The sequence below is a fragment of the Manihot esculenta genome, chromosome 8 (genome assembly GCF_001659605.2).
Source record: "Manihot esculenta cultivar AM560-2 chromosome 8, M.esculenta_v8, whole genome shotgun sequence".
Classification (NCBI taxonomy): Eukaryota; Viridiplantae; Streptophyta; class Magnoliopsida; order Malpighiales; family Euphorbiaceae; genus Manihot; species Manihot esculenta.
Genome location: NC_035168.2, coordinates 2625114 through 2649552, shown reverse-complemented (window position 1 = coordinate 2649552; position 24439 = coordinate 2625114). Strand labels below are relative to the sequence as shown.

Sequence of the window (24439 nt, the reverse complement as noted above, 5' to 3'; positions counted from 1 at the left end):
GCCTGCTTGTACGGCTCGGGCCTCTTGCCGTGTTTCCTTTCATGTTTCTCCGGCCTCCTCTCTTCTGGGGCCTTTTCTTTTCCTGTCATCCTTTTGGCAAATCGGCTTGTTACTAGGGCGTCATCCTGCCTTATATACTTCTCCGCTCTCTGCATCAGCTCGGCCAGGGAGGTCGGAGGCTTCCTGCTTAAGGAACAGAAGAATTCAGCAGAGGTCGTTCGCTTTTGCATTGCCTCTACCGCCCTTCCTTCATCAAGATCGGGAATCTGCAGGGCCTCCGTATTGAAACGAGCGACATACTCTCTGAGTGATTCACCCTCTCTTTGCCTTACTGTCTCCAAGTAGCTCGTCTTCCTCTCCGCTGGCACCCCGGCTATGAATCGACTGATGAAGCGAATGGCTAGGTCTCCGAAACTCCTGATACTTCCGGCCTCAAGGCTATTGAACCACGCCCGCGCTGGTCCCGAGAGCGTCGTTGGGAATACTTTACACATTAAGGCATCAGATAGAGTTTGCAACTCCATGAAGGTCTTATAGTTCATGACGTGCTCCCTCGGGTTACCAGTTCCATCATAAGCCGCCATTGATGGCATCATAAACTTCTTAGGGACGGTCTCTTGCTGCACCCACTTTAAGAAAAGGGAAGAAGTAGGCAAAGAGGTTTGGCTTTGGTCTTTCTTACCTAGCTCGGCGAGGAGCTGTTCTCTCAGTTTCTTCAACTTTTGGTACACCTTCTCGTCTTCTGGGCTGAGTTTTTTCTCCAGGTGGTACTCCTCCTCCTCTGCTTCAGTTCCCGTCCACCCGGTTATTTCGGCGGAATAGTTATCCACCTCCTCATTTTCTATCATCTCCCTCGTCCTCCTCCCATGGATTCGGGCCTCCGGTCCTTCCTCTTCGCCGGCTCTTCTTCCTCTTTCTTCAGTATCGCGGCTGCTGGTTTGAAGACGATCAGGTGCAGGTCGGGGGTCATTGGTCTGAGGTTCCTCTACAACCGGGAGTGTATTTGCTGGGGTGTTGAGGCCTCTCTGTTGCATTATCTGCCCCAACCAGTGGGCTGTATTCTGTAACTGGAAAGCTATGTTTTGAAGATCTTGGTTAGACAAGGTGACAGCGGGAGTGTTCCCTGCCAAACTTGGCGAGGGATTAAGAGGAACAGGTATTTGGTTGTTTAATGCCGTAGGACTAGAAAAGGAGAATTGTTGCCCCTCTTGGGCAGAGCTTAGGTCATTTGGGACGTTAAGGTTACTTTCTTGGTGATTAGCCATCGTGGATCTCAGTGGGTTTCTTTAAGAGTGAAAACTCCGGTGATGAAAAGATCTCCGTCGTTTCCCACAGACGGCGCCAATTGATGATCTGAGATCCAATAGAATAGGGTTTTACAAGGGTTTTTGGTATTAGAGAATAAAAGCTTAAACTTTCTGAGGAGGGGACTCCCCTTTTATCCATTTCATCTTGCTTGCTGGTGACGTGTAAAGGCCTCTCCAGGATTGGACCACGCGTCTCTGCCATACAGATTCGGGCGTACGAGGGTATCAGGCGCCTGCCCCATGCGTAACGGCCTCTGATTCTCCTTGTGCGTACGTTCGAACGGATCTGCCAGGCTGTCTGGTGAGTATCATTTTGGATCCTGGGTTGGGCCGAGAGTTGGGCCAGAGAGGAAAGGGCTTGCTTTGTGCGGACTGGGTCGATCTAAGTGAGGAAGCTTGGTCGAGCCCGGCCTTGAAGGTTGGATGAGTCGGGCCTGCTTTGAGTACCAAGTACGTGGGCCTTTACTTTGATGGGCTTTAGGTTGTGGCTGAGGCCCTGGACAGGGATGAAGAAATCCAGCGGTCATCAGTACCAATGAGCTATAAATATTATAATTATTTGTGAATAAGCTTATATATTTTTTATTAAATTAATCCATAAATATTATATTTATTTATGATTAAAGGTTTATATTTTTTACAAATTTATGAAAATGTAAGGACTTATTCCTAAGCAGTATCAAATTATTACAATGTAAGGACTCATTTATAATTAATTATACTATTTATTCACCGATTTAAAAGAATAAAAAGAAATAAGACTCAATTGCACAGTGGCGCGCCCTGGTCCCCCAAAGTTTTCTAAATTTTTTTAAACTACATATAATAAAATCTATTTTTTATTAATTGATGTTTTAATTTTTCTATAGGTTCATACAAGAATAAGGGTAGTTAATGAGATTAGGTGGATGTTGTGGTGGGAATGATATTATATTGTGATTGACTAAAATCTGCAATGAAATGTGAGGCAGTAATAGATATTCACAATAGTCATTTCGACGCTCAAATTAATATTTTAAAGAATAATAAGAGTATAATAGATGATTCTAAATTTTAATAGTATAAGAGATAACGTATCTTTATTTCTGTGATCGTTTTTTTATATACTATAAAAATATGTTAATAAATATAATATTTTCTGAAAATATAGTAATAATGTGATCGGCTATTTGATAAAAATATTACCAGCTAATATGTCGATAATTCCACCCAGGAAATAACGAGTATTGATTATAAAACGAGTATTAAAGTGTTCGATTTTTTTTTTCAGTGTGAAATTGCTTTTTTGACTTATCCGATTCTTACTGTGTGATCTCTATTTCACGGTAATAACTCATAATTTATTTTAAATGGATATTATATAATATCAATAAGTATAATAAATCTTAAATTTTTATTATTTAATCCTTCAAATTTATAATTATTTTCTAAATGATTTCCTATATACAAATTATAATTAAAATATCAAAATTAATTGTTTGATACCAAATAAACAGAAAAGTTTATCTAAATATTATTTTAAAATTTTTATATTTATGAATGAAAATTTAGTTGATTGATTTGGTTTTAAAATTAAATGAAACTCGATTTAACAATGACATATCATATACTTTTATATTAATTTTTTTATTTCAATTTAAAAAGTTATTTTATTTATATATAATTTTATAGAAAAAATAAAAATATAACAACTATTTTTTATTGATCAAACGGTAAGTGATTTCATTATCAATATTTTAAATGATTCGTTTGTGATGACCGCCAGAACTCATCTATTCTGGACAAGATTTAAAACCTTTGAAACCCCTTAGGCCAACTCTGATCCAGACACGTGAGGCAGGCGAGATCACCTGTAAGTCTAAGTTTGGTTGGAGGAAATCCAGTCCGATAACATGATACAAGGAAAGATAGTAGATCCAGTCACTTCGCAGCCCTATCCACATGCGTGCTGGGAAGAATTAAATGGCCGGTTGACATAGAGAGGGGTTTGACACACCCGTACGTACGGACCTGAATGACAAAAACATGTAGCACTATAGCAAAAAAGCCGCGTCACTAGTAGTCAAAAGAGAATGAATAATAGTAATCAAAAGGGAAGAAATAAAAGGGAATAAACGTTTTTCTCTCTATCTAAACTTATACTCATATTATAAATTTTATTCTCTAAATTTCAGAATATCAATTTATAATTGATAATTTATTTTAATAATTATTTTTTTATAATTTAATAAGTAAATTTCATTAATAATCACTTCTTTAATATTTCATGCTGAGTATTTATCAACACATTATATCATATTTGGCATTATTATAAAACTTTGAATATATAGGCATTTATGAAAATGAATGGTTCTGTATGATTAAAAATGTTAATATAAAATATTTCCCAACTCTTTTTTTATATGGTAATTGATAAATATTAAAAAGGAAGAAAAGAAATTAAAGTCAAGTCAAGAGAAGTAGACAAAAAGTAAACCTGTCAATGGGTTATCTTGGAAAGTTAAACCTTTTCACACGTAGATTTGGAAGAGAACACAAGATCGTCCGCGTGGCGGACAACTGGCTGGCGAATCTGGAAAAATAATAAAACAACGTCCTTCCAAAAAAAGAAAAAAGACTATGAATTCTCTTGTCCAACGTTAATATTGTACCCACGTCAACATTAAAGTTCAAATTTTATTAATTTCCAGTTCAAATTTTATTAATTTTTATAAATTTTATTATTGAAACTCTTTCCTTTCATATGAAAACAGAAAATTGTCCGACGTATATAAAAATAGTATAATACTTATTTTTAATAATTCAATTAAAAATTAACCGTGTAAATGAAATTTTATTCAAAAACAAATTTTAATTCTCGATAGAGTTTCGAAGAGAAAGAGAATTTAATCGATGGAAAGTTTTCTCTCTCGTGTGAGAGTATAATTTTTTTTTTTTAATTATCATAAATTATTGGAGGAAAATAGTTTTAAGAGAAAGATTAAAGGGTTGGTGCCCATTATCCACTAAAAATTCAGCCATGTAACTTTCATATATTTAAATTCTAAATTTTCTTTAAAAAAAAATTAAATTATAAATAAAATATAAAAATTTATTACATATTTGATTTTTTTTTGTTTTATTTTGAATGTATAATTTTTTTCAAATGGTTAGAAATTCAAAGTTAATAAATTTTCGCTATATATATATATATATATTTCAAATGACTTCCACTATTATTAATTTTATTCAAAACTAATGTTTATTATGAATTTTAAAAAAATTATATTATATTTCATTTTATAATAAAGTGAATCTATTTTTGTAATTAATCATACTGTATAAAATATATGATATTAATAGAAAAAATAAAAGCAATATATAAACATAATGTTTTATAAATTTTTTTATAAAATTAAAAATCTATCATATTTGTATTTTTATAAATAAATATTATCTTTTTTTTTAAATGGGACTGGAGATTGGAAGAGTAAAACTAAAACCAACGATCTTTTAGATTTATTCAGATGCACTTACCATCAGACTAAGTTTGTGATTGCATAAATAAATATTATTAGTTTAGCAAAAAAATATTAATGATATTTTAGTAATCTAAAAGAATATTAGCATTTTAAAATAGAATTATTTGTATGAAAAATCTAAAATTTTTTATATTATGATTTAATTTAAATTTTTAAAAATTAATAAAATTATTTAAAATTATAAATTTTATTGTAATTATATTAAATTTAAAATTTGAATCAGAGAAAGTTAATTTTATTAATATGACAATCTGATATGAATTATTTTATAATATTTATATGCTTCAGAGATAAATACTACTGATATAAAAAAATTTAAAATTTTTAATTATTTTACAATTTAATTTAAAATTTTAGACATTAATATAATTCAACTCAAAATTTCTAAATTTATTATTTTTCATAATTAAAATTTAAAATTTCACTATTATACATCATTCCCATATATGCTTTTGCCTGCAAGACTGTAAATTTCACTATATTAATAGCACTGTAGACAATAAAATTATAATTTTTATTTTTTATTATATTGATATATTTTTTTATAATTAATATAATAAAATTTATTGTAATAGATATCTGATAAAATATTTAAAAAGTAAGAAACCAATAAATGTGAGATTTATTACAATTTTTATTAAAACAAGTGATAAATAAAAAAATTAAAGTTACGATTTTTTCACTGAATTAAAAGAAAATAAAGAAAAATAAACTTAGAGATTTTAAATTAAATTATATTAATTTTTAAATATTTAGATTAAATTATAAAATAATAAAAAATTTTAAATTTTTATATTAATAATATTTATTTATTATAATAAAATAATTAACGTCATATTAACACGTTAACAAAATACACTCTCTTTTATTCAAGTTTTGAGTTTGAACATAATCACAATAAAATTTATAATTTTAAACAATTTTATTAAATTTTAAAATTATAATTTTGAATTTTTTTTATGTAAATAAACCTTTAAAATATAAAGATAAATCATACTTTTACAAGTAATAGAATAAGATATTATTTTTAATTAACAATGATGTTATTTATTTAATATAATTGTATTATTATATCAATTTATCAAAATATATATTTACATGTTTAAAAATTTAGTTTTTGTTAATTTAATATGTTTCCAAAAAAAGAATAACTTTACAAAAATAAGCATCACTTTTTATAAATTTATAATATAAAATACATAATTTTAAAACAAATAATTTACTTTAAATCAAGATAATTGACTCTAATTATTAAATTTTATACATTTTGTAAAATTAGATAATAACGATTATTATTTATATATATAATTAATTGAGAAAAAGAAAAGAAAATTTAAAGATAAAAAATTTTACAAATAACATTTAAAACGATAAAAAATAATTTCAATGGAGCTTGATCTTCATGGGCTGCCTTGAAAACCTGGATTAGGTGTGTTCACCAATGCATTTCACATTTGGGAGGCAATTTTCTAGTCTAGCCTCCGGTGAGGTGGCTGAATTTGGCGTTTAGGTGGTGGTTTGTCGGTGAACCTACTTCTTGTGTGGGACGATATGCTTTTATTACTGGGCGCTTTTAGTCTCAAATCTTCTAACGAGTATGCGACTAATGGTCAACTACTCTCTCTATGTTTGGTATTGAGAGAATTTTTTTTATTTTCTTTTATTTTTTCTGGGCGTTCAGCCTCCTTTTGTTGGTTCAAATTCAACCTTCTTCTGCTTCCATGGGCAGGAGAAGGCCTTCCTTCCTTTGATCCAATGGTCAGTTCCTTCTCTCCACCATTGGGTTGGAGTGTAAATAGCTCCTAATAGTTTTTTTTTTTTTAAATGCAACGATGCTTTTGAAAGAGAGAAGATATTTTACTATCTTTTTGTCTGTTTTTTTTGCTTAATTTGCCTTTATTTTTAGGTTACTTTTTCTATTTGCAGGTAGATTTTCATCTTCAATCTATCTGCATTACATGCATGTTGGAGATTCAACTTGTTTCTAGGGTTATATCTTATTAGGTGGCTCGATGGTGATTCGTAGAGCACAACTCTGAATGAGCTTAGTTGCATAAGATCACACTTTCATCACATTCGTCAAGCTTCTCTGAGTGGATTATTCTCTTTAGATTTGACGTGATTTGCTTTGTTACTTTGAATGGAGTTTTTATGAGATTCATGCATAATTGAAAAAAAATTTATCAATTTATGCAGAATTCAAAAATATTTTCGGATTCTGTGTACTGCCGAACAAGTGTGTTCGACGCTCATAGTGTCAAACTACCATGGAGCAACTTGTTGGACACCATTAGTGTGGCAGCATTATCCTCATCAATCTTCGGTTGCATGTGTTCTGATGGTGGAAACCAGAGCTCTCTCGTTTGGTTTGTGATGGTTAGCTTGAGTTTCTATTTTAGTCTTCTTCCCCTGTGATCCTTTTTCGTTGTTTGTAGTTATTTTTTACTAAAATCGAAAGAAGATCTTACTTATCAGCCTAAGTGGCATTGAATGTGCTTGGGCGGCCAGACTTTATCAGAGGAGATGCAGCGCTGAGATGTTAGGGCAATCGAATCCAAACTGTGTCATCTTATTAAACAGATCTTAAAATTTCTTGTTATGGATTGTTTTTATGTTTTTCATATGTTGTTGGGCCCTAAAAACATTTTTAAAACTTTTATACTTGCAGGTTTGGGCGAGCTGTTTCTCTCAAATGAACTATGTCTCTGGTAAAAAAAACTTCGCCTTTAATAATCTCATTTGCAATTATAAAAAATAATATTAATAACTTAAAAAAATCTAAGATATTGATGTTGTTTTAATCGCCATTAATATACATGATGATTTTTTTTTTAAATCGGCAATGTGATAGATATTTAACTTCTTTTTTCTGAAATATTTGAAAAATATTTTTTAAAAAAATTATTTTTATGTAATATTTTTTTATGAAAATTTTCTAGAGAAAATATTTTTTTATTAATTAATTATAATTAAAAAATTTTATATATAATAGTATCAATGAAATTCTCAAATTAAGTTTAAAAAATAATTTATTCTTTTGAAAAGAAAAATTAATTTTTCTTAAAGTAACTTACTTTTTTATTTAATTGTAAAAAAAAATTCGTTAACTATTTTTTTTATAAAATATCTCAAGCATAAAAAAATGTGAATTTTTTTTTTCCTTTTATATGGAATTAAAAATTTCACGAAAATACTTATTATTCATGGACTTATTACATACTTAAGGATACAAGTAGAGAATGCATAAAAAATAATTAATTAGGTTTCTGTTTAAATCCAATTCGAGTGTACGCTAAGTATGCGCTCTCACTAGTTTGAGCCATAATTAAATGAATTCTGTTCTCCATAATTAATACCAGTTCAATTCATCCAAATCCCACGAAGTGTCGCCATCGATGGGCGTAAGGATGCTGCCGCTACTTTCTCCGGTTTGTGGTGGAACTGCGGGGTTGTCTTCGTTTGACCATGAACTCTCAGGTGAGTTTGCCATTGGAGGGTTTTGGTGAGATGTTGTTGCCTCGTCAACTTGAACAGCAGCTGGTTGTTGAGCTCTCATCTCGCTGATCTCAACTCCCATTGGACGCCTATCAAATGCTCGCAAGCTTTTTGATTTCTTGTACACTCGACACAGGCTGAATTCATGCCTTAACTGCATTTATAAACAAATTTTAAATAATCGAACAAAAGAAGAAGACGGAGTGAGGATTCATGGATCAGCGAATGCACTTTTCAAAAAAAAAACAAAAAATATTACGGTTAGTGATGCAGCAGCGGATGAGGAAGAAGACGATTCTGCATCGATGGCTTTATACTCGTTCATTTTCCATTCAGTTTTGCGACCATTAGGAGCTCGTCCTGTATAGAAAACCATGGTTCTTTTCATGCCGATGCTGCGATTATTTGAATAAACATTACCAGGCGACCCTGTAGCTTTCCAGTATCCGGCAGTCGTTAGCCGCTTTGGTCTTCCTCCTCGAGCTTCGCTCTCTTGCCTTGGAATGAAGAAAAACCACTGCTCTGGATCTCTACTGAAGAGATCTCCGGCATGTTCTGAACAAACACAAATTCATATAATAAATAGAAAAAAAAACATGGGATTGCACTTTCATCATTATCACAAATTAAATTCTCTATGACGAAATTAAAAATCTAATTTCTTACAGTCTATCTATATATCTTCTCTAGTCTCTCCCATCTCTTGATATTTACCAACTTGAGGAGACATTAAACAAGAATTTTACTTCTGTAGTGTGAAAGAATAATATGCTCAAGTTTTAGTGCAACTTAATAATAATATCGAAAAGGCACAAGAAAAAAAAAGGATTTTCAAGCTATTAAATAATATAAAACAAGCAAGTAATCATTAGACATGGATGATAATCAAGAAACAACCATTTTCCAGACCCATTTATCAAAAGATGAAGAGATTAAAAACCCAAAAAAATCAAAGAAAAAAATGCAAAAACAGAAAAGAGAAGAGTTTTTACGAGGAAGTTGCCAGGGATTGAACTCATATATATCAAGAACAGGTATAATTTTGTCGACGACAAGATCGAGATCAGGCCTCTTGGCTTCAAGCTTGTTAAGGAGATAGAAAGAGACAAGCTCTTCTTCTGTAGGATAGAAGCGAAACCCAGGTGTCAAATCCTCCATTTTTGTGGGATACAAGTTTGTAAAACTCATGGGGATTTGTGAATATATATATATAAAGGGAATTCTTGAAGATGGATAGAGAGGGATCGGTGAAGGAGAAGAAGACGAGTGAAATGAGAAAGAAGAACATACATGAGGCTGCTTGGAAACTTACTACGCGTTTGTGCAGAAGAAAATAATCTTTGTTCTTGCTCTACTATGTGTTTTGTGGAATTAGTCAAATTTGTCTTGCTTATGTGAAATTCTCAAATGTTTTTTTTTTTTTTTCATTTTTAATTTAATAGAAGTTTAATAATCAATCCTTTAGGTTAAAAATCGAATACAACTGAATAAATTAAAAATTAAAATTTTAGTATTTATAAAAATCAAATCGAATTGATTTTAATAAAAAATTAAATCGAATCGAATCAGTCTGATTCAATTTGATTCGATTCGATTTGATCGATTTTATTTTTTTTACTTTATTTTTAATATTTTAAAATTTAATTAAAATATTTTAATTTTAATATCATCTAATTTTTTTATATTATTAAAAATAATATATTATTATCACTAATCAGTTTGGTTCGATTTTTTCGATATTTTTTTATTAAAACTGAATCAATATGAAATAACTAAAATTTTTAAAATTAAAAATCGAATCGATCTAAATTAAACTGAATTTTGAAATTAATTCAATTCGATTAATTTTTTCAATTTAAATCAAATATTGTCAACCCTACATCCCTATACATCCCTATGCAATTAAGGCTCTCTTTGGCAACCATTGTAAAAGTAGTATAAGCCAAACTACAGTATTTAAAAATTAAAAGAGCAAATTATAAAAAGCTATATTTTATAATATTCAACTAAATACAATTATAATAATTATAATCTATTAAAACATATAATATTGTTAAAAAAATCTAAAAATAAAAAAATTATAGACTCCACGATTAATTAATAATTTTTGAGTTCAAATTCTATATTTAAATAGATTACCTTAAAAATTTAAAATAGAGCACTTGCTTTTCTTATTGGTTGAGATGTATTTATTATATTAATTATTAATATTTATATATTATATTTAATAAAATGGAGAGTATTAAACAGTCTGAAAGTATTTTTTATTCTCATTGGATAAAAGTATATATAAAAAAAATTAAGTCAATGTAAAAATATTGATGTGAGTATATATTTGCATCATGCAATGAACATTTAGTCATAAATTAAATTAATTTAATTTTTAAAAAATTTTCTACTCTATTAAATTATACTTTCTTCGTTGAATATTTTCACCTTTGAAATTTGGTGATGGATATGCCTTTTAACTAATCTTTGACGAATTACATATATCAAGTTCATAATTCAATCCGTACCACAAATTAAAAATAATTTTTCAAGCATATTAAAAATTTCTTAAATTTCCAAAGCCTTTATGAAAATGGTCAATTCCAAATGAAATTTTCCAGGAATTTCGTGTGATGGAAAAAAGTATTATTGTAATATTAATCAAATTAATGTACTGTCACTGATGGAATAAAATAACAAAAAACAGTAATTTTTTATTAATAATTAGGCCTTAAATTATTTATTATTAAAAAAATATAAACTAAAATATGAATTTTTCTATAATTTACCCTAAAAAGATTATAACAAATAATTTCCTTGTAATCGAAGAAAAGTTTCAATAGTCAATAATTAATCTTCGATATTATGTGAAACTTGTAATATACATGACTTTTTTTTATCTCGCGGTAATTTGGTTGATATTTTTAAAATTTAAGCCGTCACGCGATATTTTAATAAAATCCAAAAGTGAAAAATGGGTTTGGCTTTTAAAAGAAAACTAAAATACGTTCTAATTGTCATTGTTCAAGTATTAATAAAACACAAGTGGGCTTTTGACTCTCAATTTTTGTTGAAAAATAATATTGTAATAATAATAATAACAATAATTTGTTATATATATATTTTTTAATAAATTTTAGACTTTTATAATTTAATTATAGCATTTATAATAATAATTTAATAATTATATTCCCTCCATTTCATAATTTTTATTTATCATTTTTTTATTATTTTAAAATTATTATTCATTTTTGTTTTTATCCTATAATAATATAATTAATTCATCTTTTAATTTTAAAAATATATTTTTTTTAATTATCGGATATAAAAACAAAAAATATTTGAAATATTTTTAATATAAAAAATTTAATTAGTATAATTTTTATAAAATTAAAAAATTAATTAGTAAATTTTTTAAAATTATAAAAATTAAATTAAAATTAAAATATTTAATGAATAATTAATAAATTTTTTTATAATATAAGAGTAAATAATCATTTTTGTCTAAACTAATCATAGTTTGGAGCTATAATTTTTTTTTTGGAAGAGCTGTAAAGTTGAAGTCGTGTAAAAAGGTTGGAAACTTGGAAGAATGAAGTCAAGCCAAAGTCCAGACTATGGGCCCATTTCAAGACTTGAAGGGCATTTGTAGAGAAAGTCATGGGAGGGAATCTATGAATCCGCGTGCCGACAATCCATCCACTGTCAAAATAATTTTCTGACTGCTAAAATAAAAATTAGGTTAACCTTCTTTGCTAAAAGCATTTTGGTTAATTTTCACCCATTAGCGACTCAACCTAAAATTCATTTCAATTCAGTCCTTTGACTTTAACTTTTAACATGAAAAACCCCTTAAACTTTTAATTTTCATCCCATTTCTCATGCAAATTTTTTTTCTCCCTTCCCTATTTCTTTATTCAAATTAGCTATTACAATTGTCCACCCTCCAAAAATATTATAGCACCTTAACTATGAGATGTTGAGAATTAAAATTTTTAATTTTTAATTAGGCGTAAATAATTATTGCATCTTGAAACGTGTGTGTATGTATCAATTGGACTAGATAAGACAAAATGCTTAGTTAACTGCTTACTTCTGCAAATTATTAGGAAGTTTCCTGTTCTTCCGTGTGGAAAAATCAACGATAAGCCTATTTTACTTTTTTAAAAAAAACCCACCGGATATAATGTCAATTAAAAAAATTATAATTTAATATTTAAAATTATAAAATATGTGATTATAAAAAAAATTATGTCGATTATTATTAATAAATCTCTAATTTTTTTATTTTTTTCATTAATTATAATGATTATATGAATTTTTAGATTTTATAGTTTTTTTTTTCATAATTTAATTATGTGCGCTTGATGATGATGATGATAGTGCAGAGTATGAATCTGAAAAGTTGAAGTGTAAACAGGCTGGAAACTTGGAAGAATGAAGTCAAACCAAAGTCAAAAGAGGAGACCCAATTCAAGACTTGAAGGGCTTTTAGAGTTCAACGATTATGTATAATAATAAATGAATAAAAAAATAAAAATAAGAATAATTATTTTTAATTTTTTTATACACTTAACCATAAATAAATGAATTGTAATATCAATTATGAAATCCTAAATGATGTTACTGTTATATTTTTTATATATTTTTAAAATTTTTTTTAATTAACTAAATTAATTTAATGAATAAAATATCATTTATTTTAAAAATTAAATTTTAAATAATTAAATTAAATAATATATAAATAATCTAAAAAGTGAAAAATATTATGAAATATTCCATTGTACTCTTTTTTACTTCTATATATTATATAGATAGATAAAATAAAATAAAATAATATCCTTTCATTATTAACTTAATAAATATTTGTTAGATATTTTTATAATATTTAATAACTAAAGTTAATGAATAAATTTTTTTAATTATTAAAAATATTTTAATATTATTTTTTAAATAAAAAATTAATTAATAAATTTGTCCATAAACACATATTTTCTGCATTTAAAAAAAAACAAAACTTCTTGATATATGCAAATAGAATGCATGAACACAATATATGGAAATTTAAGCAACTAACAATTTCTCTCTAACTCTTGTTATTTTCTTTGATAAAGCCAAGTCAATTGACCTGGACTTGTCAAACTCAATCAACATGCAATAAATACAAATTAATTGGAAATTGCATGTGTTTTTCTCAATTACGGTAAATGGTGATAGAGGAAACGTACCCATCAAAGAATCAAACTACCATTTCGCTTCCACAGTTTGTTTTCTAAATTATATTTATGAGAGGAAAATTTTAATTAATTAAAATTAATTTTTAAAATTTTTAAAAAATAAGTAATTTTGAATAAAATTATAGTTTTTTAAAAAAGAAAATTATTTTTTATATTTTAAAATATTTTTCTCATTTTTTACAAACCAACAGAATCTAATACTTAAATTATCAGTGTGAAAATGTTTTTTTTTAGAGGAAGAGAGGTGTTGAATGATATGGGTTGGAAAATTTTCATTTAAATTAAATATTTTTTTAAAATTAAGATTGGAAATTGATGTTTCATTAGATATTGAATTGTTTACTTGTTGGGCTTGTTTACCCATATCCATATTCAATATTATGATCATTAGGGTTAGGGTTTTACATGTAGAAGAGATCCAATGGCAACCCAAAATCTGCAGAAGGTCTTTTAAAGTTTGAGGCCCATCTCTACTGTGCTTCATAGTTCAAACTTCACAAAACCCTAAAGCCGCTCCTCTCTTGGGATTCATGTTCTTACTGCTTGGACGCAGGGCTATAAGAATGTCTTCTTCCTCTCTTTTTTCTAGGGTTTTGCAGCTCCAATTGTTTTCTTTGTTGTCTTTTTATCAATCTCACAAATTTTGGGTTCTTTTTGTTTTTCTGATAAGCGCAGCCCTTAAGATCGCCTTCCAGATAACAATGGAAGCGTTTTGAGTCATAGCTGCGCAATATTAAGCATTCATGGGTTTCTCTTTAGGGTTTTCCTATTGAGTTCTCCTTCTTGTCCCACTGGAGATTGCTTCAAGAGGCATTGGCCTTGTTCTTTGTTCCTGTGTTTTCCCATTTGTTTCAACTAATGGGAATCAGGTCCATTGATAATCTATGAATGTCTCGCACTCTGTGGGAAACAATTTTCAAAATTTCGCACAATTTGATGTTTTTTTCCTTGAGGTTTTATTTTATTTATTTTGGTTGAAGTGAACTTAAACGATGAATGGTATGTGGTTATTCTTTATTGCGTTGATTTCAAGAAAGTAAATTGGCAAGAATGATGAATCAATTAGATGTGTGAATGGAATTAATCCATTATGAACTCAACTTGTGAGGCATATTAATTGTCTGACTTGCCTATATTTTGCTACTTGATTTAACTATCTATTCGTTTGTGTCTCTTTGAGTGCGTCCTTTTTTATAATCTATCACCATTATCATACTGTTTGCGCTGAAGAGTTTTGGCATTTGCACTTCTGAGTACATGGAGAATGTTAATGATTTAGATGGGATGTTTCTAATGTTTATAACAAGTAATTTTTTTACTGAAATCTGTGAACAATGATGACATATTAAAGGCTTGTTTCTCAAAACATTCGCAGTGGCCGCCTAAGAGCTTTCGCCTTAGCCAGGCTTGAGAGCTAATGCTGCTTCACTACTTCCTTGGATGTCTGAGACCCCAATTTCCAAGTAAAGAAAATGATTATGTAGTGATTTTTGCTTGATTTCAGTAGGGTTAGCTCTTAGGTAAGTCAATGCACGGGTGTATTTGGTGTAATTCTCTGATTTTTTTTATTCCTTTTGTATCTTCTAGATTTTTTATATCCTGGACTAAATTCTTCACTGTCTGCAACTTTATTGAGTGCCATTTGAATCTCTGTTGTGGTATGATGTTTTCAAACATCTCTTTTCTATGCAATGCCTTTCCATTGCTTTTTGACCACATAAATGAGAGGCTTATTGAAAAATAAAGGGAGTGCATAATGCTGTCTTGTTTAATCTTTCTGTTGATGATGACAACTCCAAAGGCTTGTTTCTCAAAACATTCGCAGTGGCCACCTAAGAGCTTTCGCCTTCGCCAGGCTTGAGAGCTAGTGCTGCTTCAATCCTTCCTTGGATGTCTGAAACTTCTATTATTTTTTATTTAACATTTGCAGTTGTTATTATTACATCCATTGATTTGAGATGTGTGTTCTCTGTTGTTGTCATGTAATTACTTCGCTGACTTCATTACTAATTGTAATGCTTTCATTGATGCTGATTTTTGTGTTAATGTAAACATATACAGTACCAGCAGATTGCATGCACTTTCTTATAGGTGATTGAGAGATTCAACGGCTTATATCTCAAAGCATTTTCAAGTGGCCTGCCTTATGGTTTTGATTATCACAGGTCCTGAGAACGTCTGCCACTTCAAGATCCATAGAAAAGAGTTGCTTGATTTCAAGATCCATAGATAGTAGCATTCTTTAGTGCATAGAATTAGTAAGGACTAAGGAGGCGGTGGTGTTTATAATGTGACATTGGCTGATAGTGCGAAATTCATTTATTTGAATGTTAATTGGATCACAGTGATTGTGTCATGATCACCGCCAAAATTTTAGTTTTAGGATCTTCTCAATTCTAATTTGCTCCCGAAATGTTAACTTTTGCACTTGTTGTCACGGTGGCTGATGTAGGTTAGTATTAATTTCGACAGCCTTAAATCTTTATTCATTTTTATGGTTGGTAGACAATTGGCATCATGAAGAACTGAAGTTCTGGGAGTGAATCGTCTATTTCTGAAGCCGAAAATTGACAATACTAAATTAAATTCTGCATCTCTGCTCTGAACATTTCGGACAAAAAGACGAGTGTTTTTTTGCTTGAGATTGAGAGTTCTATGAAATGGGAGAAAGGAAAATTGAGGGAGAAGAGAAATTGCTTAATCAATTTAGTAGTGTAATTATTTTGGTCTGAACTTGGTGATAAAGATGTAATTTGCTAGATTTCATGTCAAATTCAAATCTCACCAATATAATTCCCTCCAAAGAAAGTAGAAACATTTTGTTTGACCTCAAGCCAATAGCAAATTGTGTTTTGTTCACTTTTAAAAATATTGGGAAATATTAAATTCGAATTTTTAATGTTTAGTTATTCTAAAATTATTTACATGAAAAATTTTAATTTAACAGAGAAATTACTACAATTAAAATTTATATAAATATATTTTTATATTTGAAAAAAATTACATCTTTGAGCTTGAAAATCATTTGTATGAATCTCAGAAACATGTACATTCTCTTGTCAAGAGGCACAGTGACGAAATGTTGTTAATTTCACAATTAATTTATATATTTTCTAAATTATTATAAAATGTAATTTTTTTAAAAATTTGGTCTTCACAGTAGCAAAGTAGAACCTTAAGGCTTTTCCCTACCTCAGAAAATTGGCTAGTCTTATCCGATTCCCATCCCACCAACGCCCAAACTATCATAGTTTCTCTTCTATTCTCTGCAGTCTGCCCTGGGAAGTTGCGACTTGCGAGCTATGGCGTGTGCTATGAGCCAACTCCTCTACCCAACACGTGCGTCTTCCCAAGCCCACTTGCAATCCTCTCCTTGTCTTCCCGTTTCTCGCTCATTCCTAATAACCTCTGGCGGGGCCAAGACTCGCATCTCCGGGCTCGTTGAATTCTACTGCGACCAGAGTCTGACGGTAGTGGCCAAATCTTCGCAGGAAAATGATGGCATTGTGGCTGCTGACGATGACAATGAAGATGGAGTCTCTTTGGGAACCCTGAAGTTGCCTGGGAATACTGACCTTAACAGATTTGAGAGCTTGCTTTTCCAGGTTCTTTTATTACCCCTCCTCATGCTCTTCTTCTCTAATAGAAGAAACGGATACAAGTCAATGAAAGTCTATATGGATCTGTTTGGAATATTACTTTACGGTATTTATTATCAAATTGAATTGAATTTTTCTTAATTCATTGCCCTTCCTTCTCGTGTTTATAACAGTGGGCAAACAGTCTTTGCCAAGGAGCTAATCTGCCACTCCCAGTGCCATTAAAGGTCAGTTTTTTTTATCCTGTCCTTTGCATGATAAGCTAGAGCCCAGATGAATGGTGTAGGATTGCAAGACCAAAAGTCCCTTTGGATGCTATCTACATCTTTGTGCAATTAGATTAGAGTTTCAGGTCATGGATTTGCCACAACCGTCAGTAGAGATTGATAGCAAATAGTGGTAGAGTTAGGAAAAGAATCACAAAAGAAATAGACACCAGAGGAAAATAGTTTAAATATATTGACATTGGAGGCAAAAAACTAGAGAAATACAACCTCAATCTCTTCTAGAATACTCTCCAAAGGGAGAAAACCAACAAGAAATGATTCCTACTAGCTCAAGCTCGCCCAGCCCAGCTGAATTACAAGACTAAGATCCTGATACCCCTCAGTATAGCAGGGTCCGGTTATTTATAAAACAGCCTAGCCTAATATTCCTTCCGAGAATCTCTCTGACAGCCTCCTTACACCCTTTTGTCTTTTCTACAGCTGTCCACTACTGAAATCTTCCATTTCCAGCTTCTGCAACCTTCTATTCTTCACATTCCTTCAGAGGCTTGGGAGTCAGGCCCACGTTATCAGTTTTTGGGCTGCTTGCATCAAATAGACTTTCTTATCTCTATAAATTCTTGTCAGACCTTGTGCATTGTTGGATTGAATGGATACTCTCATCTCAGTTGCTTCCTTCTATTATTATTATTTTTTCATAGAAAAAAAATCTTAAATGCTGGCACGCTGCAGACTGCAGTATTCTGAATTTCTGATACTCAATCTTGTCGTACATAATTTTGCTTTTTCTTGCCTTGATCATTAACTTGAGTATTGCTTCTGTCCTCAACTTGCACAGGCAATTTATCGTTTTGTTTTGTTTTCTCCTGTCTTAAATCTGGACGCATGAAGCATTTTTCTAATAGTTAAATGTTTGGATATAGATTTGTGTATTTATTACATATATTTTAATTAATTCTGTACAAATCTTTCCATAGATATCTGATCTGGTTGGTTTTTATATGAGATCAAGTTTTTTCAGCTGTCATGTTAGGTTCAAAAAGTTGCCAGGTTTATAGACATTGCCTTCATCATCATTACTCATCATGTAAAATTAATCGTCTTTGCATAATTCCTATCAAATCACTTATTTGTGATTCATATGAGTTATTTTTTGCTTTTAATACTGAATCAACTCTTTGATGAGACCTGAGAAAATGCTTCTGTTAATAACAGGTAGATAAAATACCAGGAGGAGTTAGGTTGGGTTTCATTACAATTGGAGATGGTAAGACAGAGGTGCTAGTGTACATTGATTGCTTGGCCTTCCCAGCAACTAGTGGTTCAGGTCCTATTTTCCGAGCCATAAGAAACGGACCCTTGAAAGATCAATCACCTCCTGGGGAGCCTAGAATCATGAGGAGTCTTCTGCAGGCCCTTCAGAAGTCTGTTGAAATAGCTAGAGTTTGAATTTATTTTGTTAACTTTTATGTAAAAGTCCGCAGTTTATTCTGTTTTTGTTTATTTTACAGAAATTGGAAATAGCTCATCAATAACAAAGCTTAATTCTCATGCAATATATAGTGTTTTTATCCATAGATTGGTTTGTATTTGCAATCTTCAGGAAAAATTGCTCTCCTTGTTTTAATGACTATTTTATGAGCAATAATCAAATAGGGAAAGAAACAAATCTCAATTCCATTCCCTTATGGAACAAGCTGTATTTCATTTCATTCAGAAGTTAACTGGGAAGAATTTAAATCATAGAATGTTTTCTCTTCTTGGATTAAAAGAAGAGATGGAGACAGCAACACATCTGGGAGGGCTGGGAGATAGAGAAGCATGTGGTTATTGCTACGTTCGGCAACGATTTAAAAAAAAATGTTTAGTGTTTTGACTCAGTATTTTGTGGTTGAGAGGGTCTTTATAACATTTAATTAAACATTACTTGAATAACTATCTACTATTAAAACAACTAACAATTATTTCAACAATTAATATTGTCGAACATGCTATTGTTGCAGGTTTTGGATATGATGGTTAAATCTGTTGCTGTCTGTCCGTCGACTGTACTTGGCAGGAATAAAAATCTGCTTAGTTAGAGAAAAGCCATAACTGATGCATTGTCTTTTTCTTTCTTTATCTATAGTTGTTGGACTGCACACGTTGAAATAACAATAATTAATAATAGCAACACTATCATTTTCTCTCCAGCGACCTTACCAGTTCAAAATGGCACAAAGGGCTCAAGGTCAACATCTTCCATTCTCGACTCCTGATGGCTATTCCCGAGAGCAAGAACCATCTGAACTTCCTTCACCGCCCCAGTCCAAGCCTAAATTACTCAACCACGCCCACTTTTGAAACCTTAGCTTTCGAGGAAGTCCGATCTTCCTCGGAGAAGCCTTGCACTTTAACAGCTTTTGTTCTCCACGGTCTCTTAGGCTCCGGCAGCAACTGGCGTTCCTTCTCTCAAAGTCTCGCTTCCTCTTGTTCTTCGGGTATGCTCTCAAAAATCTTTCTTAGTTAAGCTAATTGCTTGATTGCTGATGATGCCTTTGTAAATGCATAGAGTGGAGGATGGTGCTTGTGGATTTGAGGAACCATGGGAAATCTGCCAACATTGAAGGCCTGAACCCGCCTCATGATATTTTCAACGCAGCTAAAGATTTGGCTAATTTGGTTAAATCTCATGGCTGGGCTTGGCCTGATGTTGTCATTGGCCATTCCTGGGGAGGCAAGGTAGCTCTCCAGTTTGCGCAGAGTTGTGCTACTGGGGATTATGGGGAATCTGTTGCATTGCCCAAGCAGGTATCTTCATTTAGTTTCTCATGAAATCCTCAAGAGAAATGAAGAATCCAATCCCATTAGCTAGTCCTTGATGTGTTTGATTTGCTATTGCTGTGCTCATATTATATTTCCTGATGCGGAACAGCTGTGGGTTTTGGATTCTGTCCCTGGAGAGGGAAGGCTTGAAAATAGTTATGAAGTAGAGAAAATCCTAAAGGTCTTGCAGAGTTTACCTTCTTCACTTCCTTCAGGAAAGTATGTTTTCTCTCGTTGTATTAAATTTCAGTATAATTACAGAATTCAGGGCATTAAATTTCAGAATGGAAAGGTTCAATTTTAGCTTGGGAATCGTTTTCAATACTCATATAGTGAGATAAAACACTGTTCCTGTGAGAGCTCTGTCTTCATCTCCTCTGGTTTATCAAGCTAAACACAATCTCAGCTAGATCATCTTGCTACTGTTAAAATTATTTTTGTTTTGATGTTTCTGGTTTCAGGTGGCTTGTCAATCACTTGATTGAACTTGGGTTCTCTGACATATTAGCGGAATGGATTGGTAGCTGTCTCAAGAAATCTGGAGAACAGGAGACATTGACTTTTAAACCTGAAGCTGTCATCCAGATGTTGAATTCTTTTTGGTCAGTCTCTCTTCTAACGATTTTTTTTCCTTTCAAAATGACTTATGCCAACGGGAAGGTTAAAAAATGAATGTGAAATTCTGTAGGGAGACATCGTATTGGTCTTTTCTTGAACACCCACCAAAAGGAATGGAGATTAATATTGTGGTCGCAGAGAAGAGCGACGCTTGGAAGCCTGATGTAATTCAGAGGCTTGAAAGCCTTGAGAATCAGAAAGAAAGTGCAGCTGAGGGTGAGGTTTCAGTTCATGTTCTTCCAAATTCTGGGCACTGGGTTCATGTGGACAATCCGAAAGGTCTTCTTGAGATTATGTCGCCAAAGATCAGTTCTCTTTCAACATAAATGTTTAGGCTATTGTTCAAAGGATTAATCAATAAAGGATTAAAATACTAAGGGACTTATTAACAATTAATTAAAATAATTTTATAATTAGCGACTAGAAGATAATCAAATAAAAAATTTACATAGAAACAGAGAGAGTGCCGCGAAGGAGGGTTGTCAGAGAGTGTCGGGCCTCTACGCCTTTGGGCGGAGAGCGCCTGATTATAAATCTCATTTTCATTTTTGTCTTTGTGGTTTTTTATCTAGTTATAGTTTGTGTTGTTTGTGTTGCGGTCGTCAGTTCTGTGGTTTTGAGTCTTGGTTGTGCTGCGCTTGCTAGTGTTATTTGAGGGTTAGTGGATATTGGCGCCGGGGCACTGTGTTTGCTCCTTCAGGTGGCTTCTTGGCAAAATCAGACTGAAAGTGTCAAGGGCTGCCTCTCTTTTCAGCAGTTTCTAGTGAGCTGAACATAGAGGGTCTCTAGCTGATTTTCTTGGTTGCTATGGTGGAACGCCGAGTTCAGGTTGTATTGTTTTTTCAGTTCCTGTGTCTCGGCTGATTTTGGGTAGGTTGGAGTTAATTTCTATATCGATCGTTGCCGATTTGGTGGTGCGTTTGGTGGTTTGTGTGGGTGTTGGGTTGCTTTGTTGGTCTCTCTGTGGTTTTGTGTTGTGCGATCGGTGAAGACATTGGTCTTGGTCACCGTTGATTCCATGTGCACTCGGTAGTGAGGCTGCGATGCATATGATGAATGGATCGGTGATAGGTCGCGTTTCAGGAAGGCAAGATGTCTTTCGGCTCTGGTTCGGATTGAGCTTTTGTGGGTTGGGCTTCTATATTCTTTGGGTCATGGGCCTGGTCTGATGTTTGTATGTTGCTAGTGCCCATTTGGGCAGTTTAAATGCAAGTTTATGTACATTAAAAAAAATAAACCTAAATTATTCAACCTTATTAAATTTTATTAATTTTCTTTTAAAAACTAAATGGGCTTGAGACAGATTTCTTTAGAAAACGAGCCCTGAATTGGCCCAGAAAAAGGGCCAATGGGCATCACAATATGGGCGGCTCTTTAAACCCTAGCTCTCTCTTAGTATAAAATCCCTCAGATACGTTAGTCTGTCGCCTTTCTCTGCTATTGCGAGTGAGGGAGAGAGAGTCGGAGGAGGGCAAAGATGCAGATATTCGTGAAAACCCTGACCGGAAAGACCATTACTCTCGAGGTTGAGAGCAGCGATACCATCGACAATGTCAAGGCCAAGATCCAGGACAAGGAAGGTGTTGCTTTTTTCCTTTTCCTTTTCCTTTCTGTTTGTTTCCTGAGAAATTAACATCCTTCTTGCCTCCTCATCACATCATATAATTCATTTTTTTTTTTTTTGGTTTCTAATTTGGTAATTTATGATGGTTTTATAGGAATCCCACCGGACCAGCAGAGATTGATCTTCGCTGGAAAGCAGCTTGAAGATGGCCGAACTTTGGCTGATTACAATATCCAGAAAGGTGAGTCCTTTTCTTTCAATCAATAAGTATATTAGCTTTATTTTTGTAAATAATTTTTGAAGCCGAAGTGAATTTATTTTGCTTGCTGTTGTGCAGAATCAACCCTCCATCTTGTGCTGAGGCTTAGGGGAGGAATTATAGAGCCTTCTCTTATGGCTTTGGCTCGCAAGTACAATCAAGACAAAATGATTTGCCGCAAGTATGCTGTTTATTTTTTAGTCTTCATGTTTATATTGTATTTTATTGGAACTTTTTTATTAGGGTGATATAATATTTTGTTTGAATGTGTAAGCACTTGTCGTTTTGTTCATTAATCTGAAACATGGAAATGACGGAGTCTAACTAGTAATAAGTATTGTATTTCTGAACTTAGGAAGCTTGTTTTAAAATCAAGGGCTGTTCCATGATTTCAGGGAGCTCACTTAGCTTCTTTGCTATCACAATGGCAAAAGAGGTCATACATGTTCCCAATATTAATTCCATTCTTCAACTTTGTCAGCTGGATTTTCTACGTTCAGTTGATTTTCATGGCTGGTACATGTTCCAAATGTTTGAATGCAATATTCTCTCCCTGACAATCTATTGTTCATAAGCGATGCTAACGATTTTCATTTTCCCCTTTTTCTTCTGTATGTAATTTGTCACTAAAACAAAGCTATGGGATTAAGACTCTGTCTTGAGTTTTTTTTCTCTCAATGAATGTTTAATTTCCAAACTTAACCATTTTTTTACTTAAGGAGGTACCACAACTAAATGCAACTATTACATTTAGAACGTGTAAACTGTAGCCATATATTTAAATCAAAGGATATGATTCTTCTGCAATTAGGAAGATGGTAGATCACTCTTTTTGTAGCTTTCTCATCTTTATTTTCTTTTTCTCCTCATTTAACCTTAATCTGTTGCTGCTTTTGTTGGTGGGACTACATGTTGAACCCTCCTTTTCTCATTAGTGCAATGGAGGGCATCTTGGTCCCAAGATTGATTTCCATTCTTATCTTTATTAACCAAGCTCATTTACTTACAGTTGATTTTACTGGGTGGTACATGTGTGTGTGTATGTAAATGTGCGAGCATGTTTAGATTTCTAGCATTTTATATAAAAAGTTCTTGCCTTTGGTCGCAGCAATACTATAAAATGTGCTGATCTGGATCACATCTATTGTATTTTAGGGCATGTTTTTAATTACTGGGAATTTATCTAATATAAATTAATTAATTATTGACTTGTTCATTTTTGGTTTATAGGTGTTATGCTCGTCTGCATCCAAGGGCTGTAAACTGCCGGAAGAAGAAATGCGGTCATAGCAATCAGGTCTTTATGTTGTTGAATTTTATGAAATACAATTTTGGTGTCCCGCGATTAGCTTATTTGTATTTTTTGCTCCTATGCTCCGTGTTATCTATTATTCGGAATACCTGAACCTGTTGTTTCTTCTTTGCAGTTGAGGCCTAAGAAGAAGATCAAGTAAACGCCGGTGAAGATTAGTGCTTTTTGGGTGTTTGAGGATGTGAGTGTTAAGTTTGTTATTTTACCCGTGGGTTGGCTTAAACATGATGATTCTGGATTTAGCTAGCTACTATGTGACCATCTTTTATCAATGCTGTTAAATTGGAGCAAATATATATATTTTTTAATTGTGATGTGAAATTTTGTTTCAGTGGAAACCACCAACCAGTCGAGTTTCTCTAAAGTTTAAGTGAAAAGAATAACTGGGTTCTGAACCTGGAGGAATATGATCCCACTTGAATGTTGTATAATTCTTGATGGCGATCTATGATAATTAAGCTTTATTTCTTGGATCCTTGTACGCAAGATGGAGCTAGGTTACCAATT

The 24439-nt window shown here is 32.0% G+C and overlaps 4 protein-coding genes and 3 non-coding genes across 8 annotated transcripts; 6 read left to right on the top strand and 1 right to left on the bottom strand.

Annotated features, from left to right (window-relative positions):
- Positions 1-8009: 8009 nt before the first annotated feature.
- Positions 8010-9669, bottom strand: LOC110620698 (NAC domain-containing protein 90). The gene is made up of 3 exons (XM_021764518.2): positions 9316-9669; positions 8583-8878; positions 8010-8477 (listed from the first exon to the last, which is right to left on the bottom strand). The coding sequence occupies exons 1-3, from the start codon at positions 9509-9511 to the stop codon at positions 8178-8180; spliced, it is 792 nt and encodes a 263-aa protein (XP_021620210.1). The 5' UTR covers positions 9512-9669; the 3' UTR covers positions 8010-8177.
- A 4918-nt stretch (positions 9670-14587) lies between these two features.
- On the top strand, positions 14588-14683 carry LOC122724469. Its single transcript, XR_006351842.1, has one exon. It is a non-coding gene; the product is annotated as a small nucleolar RNA Z266 (small nucleolar RNA).
- A 194-nt stretch (positions 14684-14877) lies between these two features.
- On the top strand, positions 14878-15000 carry LOC122724478. Its single transcript, XR_006351851.1, has one exon. It is a non-coding gene; the product is annotated as a small nucleolar RNA SNORD14 (small nucleolar RNA).
- Positions 15001-15326: 326 nt separating this feature from the next.
- On the top strand, positions 15327-15450 carry LOC122724473. The gene has a single exon (XR_006351846.1). It is a non-coding gene; the product is annotated as a small nucleolar RNA SNORD14 (small nucleolar RNA).
- A 1249-nt stretch (positions 15451-16699) lies between these two features.
- On the top strand, positions 16700-18951 carry LOC110620405. 2 transcript variants are annotated; one of them, XM_021764127.1, is made up of 3 exons: positions 16700-17153; positions 17321-17374; positions 18590-18951. In XM_021764127.1, the coding sequence occupies exons 1-3, from the start codon at positions 16851-16853 to the stop codon at positions 18821-18823; spliced, it is 591 nt and encodes a 196-aa protein (XP_021619819.1). In that variant the 5' UTR covers positions 16700-16850; the 3' UTR covers positions 18824-18951. The 2 variants fall into 2 exon arrangements, with proteins under 2 accessions (XP_021619819.1, XP_043814903.1); XM_043958968.1 differs by lacking the exon at positions 18590-18951 and adding an exon at positions 17855-18573 and having other exon boundaries at positions 16704-17153.
- Positions 18952-19094: 143 nt separating this feature from the next.
- Positions 19095-22058, top strand: LOC110621387 (protein ABHD11). The gene is made up of 5 exons (XM_021765667.2): positions 19095-19854; positions 19926-20164; positions 20289-20398; positions 20641-20781; positions 20868-22058. The coding sequence occupies exons 1-5, from the start codon at positions 19632-19634 to the stop codon at positions 21121-21123; spliced, it is 969 nt and encodes a 322-aa protein (XP_021621359.1). The 5' UTR covers positions 19095-19631; the 3' UTR covers positions 21124-22058.
- Positions 22059-22204: 146 nt separating this feature from the next.
- Positions 22205-24253, top strand: LOC110621388 (ubiquitin-60S ribosomal protein L40). Its single transcript, XM_021765668.2, has 5 exons — positions 22205-22377; positions 22516-22602; positions 22699-22801; positions 23851-23917; positions 24048-24253. The coding sequence occupies exons 1-5, from the start codon at positions 22275-22277 to the stop codon at positions 24072-24074; spliced, it is 387 nt and encodes a 128-aa protein (XP_021621360.1). The 5' UTR covers positions 22205-22274; the 3' UTR covers positions 24075-24253.
- The last annotated feature ends 186 nt before the right edge of the window (positions 24254-24439 follow it).

Excerpts from the sequence above, each read along its gene's own strand:
- LOC110621387 (XM_021765667.2), top strand. The coding sequence starts at position 19,632 with ATGGCTATTCCCGAGAGCAAGAACCATCTGAACTTCCTTCACCGCCCC. Across the intron at positions 20,165-20,288 it reads CTGTTGCATTGCCCAAGCAG|CTGTGGGTTTTGGATTCTGT; the intron begins GTATCTTCATTT and ends GATGCGGAACAG. Across the intron at positions 20,782-20,867 it reads CAGATGTTGAATTCTTTTTG|GGAGACATCGTATTGGTCTT; the intron begins GTCAGTCTCTCT and ends GAAATTCTGTAG.
- LOC110620405 (XM_043958968.1), top strand. The coding sequence starts at position 16,851 with ATGGCGTGTGCTATGAGCCAACTCCTCTACCCAACACGTGCGTCTTCC. Across the intron at positions 17,154-17,320 it reads TTGAGAGCTTGCTTTTCCAG|TGGGCAAACAGTCTTTGCCA; the intron begins GTTCTTTTATTA and ends TGTTTATAACAG. Across the intron at positions 17,375-17,854 it reads CACTCCCAGTGCCATTAAAG|CTGTCCACTACTGAAATCTT; the intron begins GTCAGTTTTTTT and ends TCTTTTCTACAG.
- LOC110621388 (XM_021765668.2), top strand. The coding sequence starts at position 22,275 with ATGCAGATATTCGTGAAAACCCTGACCGGAAAGACCATTACTCTCGAG. Across the intron at positions 22,603-22,698 it reads TGATTACAATATCCAGAAAG|AATCAACCCTCCATCTTGTG; the intron begins GTGAGTCCTTTT and ends GCTGTTGTGCAG. Across the intron at positions 23,918-24,047 it reads AATGCGGTCATAGCAATCAG|TTGAGGCCTAAGAAGAAGAT; the intron begins GTCTTTATGTTG and ends TCTTCTTTGCAG.
- LOC110620698 (XM_021764518.2), bottom strand. The coding sequence starts at position 9,511 with ATGAGTTTTACAAACTTGTATCCCACAAAAATGGAGGATTTGACACCT. Across the intron at positions 8,879-9,315 it reads CAATCCCTGGCAACTTCCTC|AACATGCCGGAGATCTCTTC; the intron begins GTAAAAACTCTT and ends GTGTTTGTTCAG. Across the intron at positions 8,478-8,582 it reads CCGCTGCTGCATCACTAACC|TTAAGGCATGAATTCAGCCT; the intron begins GTAATATTTTTT and ends TTATAAATGCAG.